The sequence below is a fragment of the Cryptomeria japonica genome, chromosome 2 (assembly GCF_030272615.1).
Source record: "Cryptomeria japonica chromosome 2, Sugi_1.0, whole genome shotgun sequence".
Classification (NCBI taxonomy): Eukaryota; Viridiplantae; Streptophyta; class Pinopsida; order Cupressales; family Cupressaceae; genus Cryptomeria; species Cryptomeria japonica.
The window spans coordinates 350,494,052-350,497,407 of NC_081406.1; the positions used below are offsets into that span (position 1 = coordinate 350,494,052).

At 43.2% G+C, this 3,356-nt stretch overlaps 1 protein-coding gene across 1 annotated transcript; it reads right to left on the reverse strand.

The window, feature by feature from the left end:
• Positions 1–1,018: 1,018 nt before the first annotated feature.
• On the reverse strand, positions 1,019–2,802 carry LOC131065245 (uncharacterized). The gene is made up of 2 exons (XM_057999709.2): positions 2,063–2,802; positions 1,019–1,980 (listed from the first exon to the last, which is right to left on the reverse strand). Exons 1-2 carry the CDS (start codon positions 2,476–2,478, stop codon positions 1,431–1,433), a joined length of 966 nt encoding a protein of 321 aa, XP_057855692.1. The 5' UTR covers positions 2,479–2,802; the 3' UTR covers positions 1,019–1,430.
• Between the last annotated feature and the right edge of the window lie 554 nt (positions 2,803–3,356).

A 3,356-nucleotide genomic window follows, 5' to 3' on the forward strand; every position in this document is an offset into this window, starting at 1 on the left:
TTGTGATTGATATTTGCGATTGACTTTGTGATATATCGTAACAGACATGACTTAATTGATTGAGTTGCGTTTGTGAATCCACCTGTCTGTTCGTCTATGTCCGTGTTAAAGTCGTTTATCACATCCGGTGTGCTACAGAAATTAAGTAACTACAATCTTCACCGTCAAATAATTGAGACTCCAAACTTTCGCTGTCTAGCTTTGAAAATAGCTTCAAAATCGCTCTAATTTAGTGTAGGCTTCGTTCATTTCTGGTAGCATACAGAGAGTAGCATCTACTTTGTCCTCCTGTAACTACCACAATTTATGAGTTCTGAAAACACAAAATGAAAAATCGCAGCGCTTAAAGGGCCATATACATGTAGGAGCGTCCATCTAATTTCGTTTCCTGAAACTAGCATAATTTATATTGAGGAAAACAGAAAGCGAAAATCCAGACGTTTTCTACAGTCCGAAAGGAGCGGGGGGATCCAACAAACAATAATTGGCAGGAAGATGAAAAGCTGAAACTGTGCATTGCCAGAACCTGTATGCAATAATCAATTTGTTCGCTGCTGTATCTGTGGAATTTGTTTCATCAACATCTCGAAAAGAAGATATTATTGTATTGCAGAAGAATGTGAGAATATATTCTAAAAGATGTGGAAAGGAATAAAGTTATGCGCACAGGCTTACCGAATGATGAAAATGTTTCAGAAAACTTCAATCAGATACTCTTGACATCAAACGAGGCTAATCAGTGGGCTATGCCACGAGGGCAAGCAAGTAGAGAACGAACTTTAGGCTCATGTTTATCCATTATGAATACTCTACTCTGGAGTTTATTAAAGTAAAATAAAGAATCGGGAGGAGATATTTTGTGGATTGCGCAGATCAACAAAGGTATTGTCTACATCGTCTTTGTGCGAAGCTTTTGTAGGCAGACCACCTGTAAACTACGAAAGGGCCATATAACTTGCTAAAATTCATGACGAAGCGAATTCAGAAAGAGCATCACAAATCATTTTGTTCATATCAATTGAAGAGAAATGAGCAACAGTTATTGTCTTTCTATTTACATGAGATTGGAGAAGTTCCAGAATCTGCAAAGTAACTGACATAAATAAAAGCAAAATTTATTTTGATGGAGCAAATTGAGCGAGTCCAAGCACAAACACTAAGATTCGCAGTTTAGGAAGCTAGAATATTTTATAAAAAGAGAAAAAAAGACATTCTGTACAGTCTTTAAACTAACCGCAGCTTCCAGCCAATTGTCCACAGGCCTCGGCCAAGCACACGACAATTGAAAGTTGAAGGAAGCTCAACAACATTTTCTCTTCACAAGGCAAGGCAAGGCAAGGCCACCACCAAAACTTGGCTTCGATTGTACGAAAAGTGACGGTCATTAGCGATTGATTCACAGGATCACCTGAATTCGGATTGTAATGAAATTAACAAAGAACATCTGCGAGCAGCTTGTACCGCCGAACAATTGCCTTAGACGTATTACTACAATGGAGCTTACTTTTGGCCAGATTCCTCCACTTATCCAGTGCCTTGTTGTTCTTATCACTGGGAGGATGGCTATTATTGCAGCGTTGTTTCTTCGGCACCTGTCCTCCATTTTTCATTGCGCTGTCCTCTTTCCAGTCTTGGTATAAATGTCCCAATTTCAAAATATTTTCCTCCTTGATGAAACGAGGGGTCTGTACCAGCCTTGGCTCCGCCTTCCCGACCTTAACAGCGCCGCACTTGAATCCGTTTTCCTTTCTAGTAGCAATACCATGACCTTCAGCCCTGTACCGTTGCCTCTCGCTGCTGCTGCTGCTGCTGGGAGATTCCTGCGCAATCTGGAGCAAAAACTCGAAAGCCTTGTTCCTGCTTTCCATCTTCCGCTTTCCCAGCTTGGCTTTGACCGCTCCGTTGCTCTCCTCCTCAAACAAGCACCATTCGCAAGCCCAGCTTTCCATGTCCACATCGGGATAAAGCTTACTACAATACCTGCACAACAAAGAACAAAATAAGACCGAATCGAACCTTCAAACCCTCGGCCAAAAGAAAAATTTCGGTACGAGAGCATTACGTGTGCTGTAAACGGTAGCCGCATCTCTTGCAGAGAAGGAGATCCCGCACAAATCCGACATCACCGCACATGCTGCATTCACTTGCCGGTTTCTTGTCCTCAACCATTTCACCATTCAAAAGCTTTAATTTTCCCGTAAAGCCAGCTACGGATACCGGTGAAGAAGATTTTGCTTCCATCTCGGGGACCAAGCGCTTGAGAACAACAGGCTTTTCCGAAGCATGGCCTGCATGATGAGACTTTGTAGCAGGAGAAGAAGCAGCGGAGGTCCTGCAAAGGGATATTGAAGCAGATACATCAATGGTACTGCTAGTGTTTGAAAGATCGTTTCCGCTCACGCCCCCGCCCGTTTTCTCTCGGCATTCATTACCCAAACCCTCAGCCGCCATGGCCGCACCGTCCCCCTCCCCCTCCATCAAATTCCTCCCAGCAATCGTTTAAATTCTCCTGTAGTGACGAAAAGCCCTTCTCCTCAGATGCGCACGCACGATTAGCAAGACGATCTGAACATTATTACGTTTGCACCGCCTCCGCCTGCCTGAACGTTAGGAGAGAAGGAGAAACCTAAAAGATATGGCTCGAAAACCCAGGATGAAAAAGCAAAGGAAAAGAAAGGTAGCCCAAGAAAATACCAGACTTCCTTACGCTCCGAAAGCGACTTGTCTCCTAACTCACAGGGTTAAAAATGGACGGACCGGGCCAATTAACTGCGGCTTTTTAAACTCCAAAACATCCCATTTACCTCGCCGGTGAAGAAGACGTCCATGGAAGGAGCATTTCTCGTCCCCAGAAACGGGTCATCACTTAATACAACTCATCTGTGGTCTCGATTTTCCATGTCATCATTAATGCCGTGGAACTCCATTTTCACGTTTCGATAAAGTCGCCGTCTTTTGATGTCTTCTCGCAGTCCTCCGCATTGTCCCTTCGGAAATCGGAGAAGGGATGTACTGGACGTTGGATATGCATTCCAATCTCTCTGGAACGAATCTATACCTTACATTGCCCGCTTATTTAGGCTCTTACCTTTCGGAAATTTATCATCGCTGACCGCATTCAACCCTTTTTAAACTCCGAGGTGAATGCGATTTGCTCGCATCGTACACTCGATTTGTTCAGGCGACATAACGTACTTTGTACAAGCGACTTTACGCTAATGCGTGCTTCGCCATTATTTGCTTAAAGCGAAACCAATATTTTTTTATCTCAGGTAAACACCCCAACTCTCTGCCCATTAATCACAATTACTTAATCTATTATTTGTTTACTATATCAGAGTAGAATCTCCAGGTCG

Excerpts from the sequence above, each read along its gene's own strand:
- LOC131065245 (XM_057999709.2), bottom strand. The coding sequence starts at position 2,478 with ATGGAGGGGGAGGGGGACGGTGCGGCCATGGCGGCTGAGGGTTTGGGT. Across the intron at positions 1,981-2,062 it reads GGCTACCGTTTACAGCACAC|GTATTGTAGTAAGCTTTATC; the intron begins GTAATGCTCTCG and ends TTTGTTGTGCAG.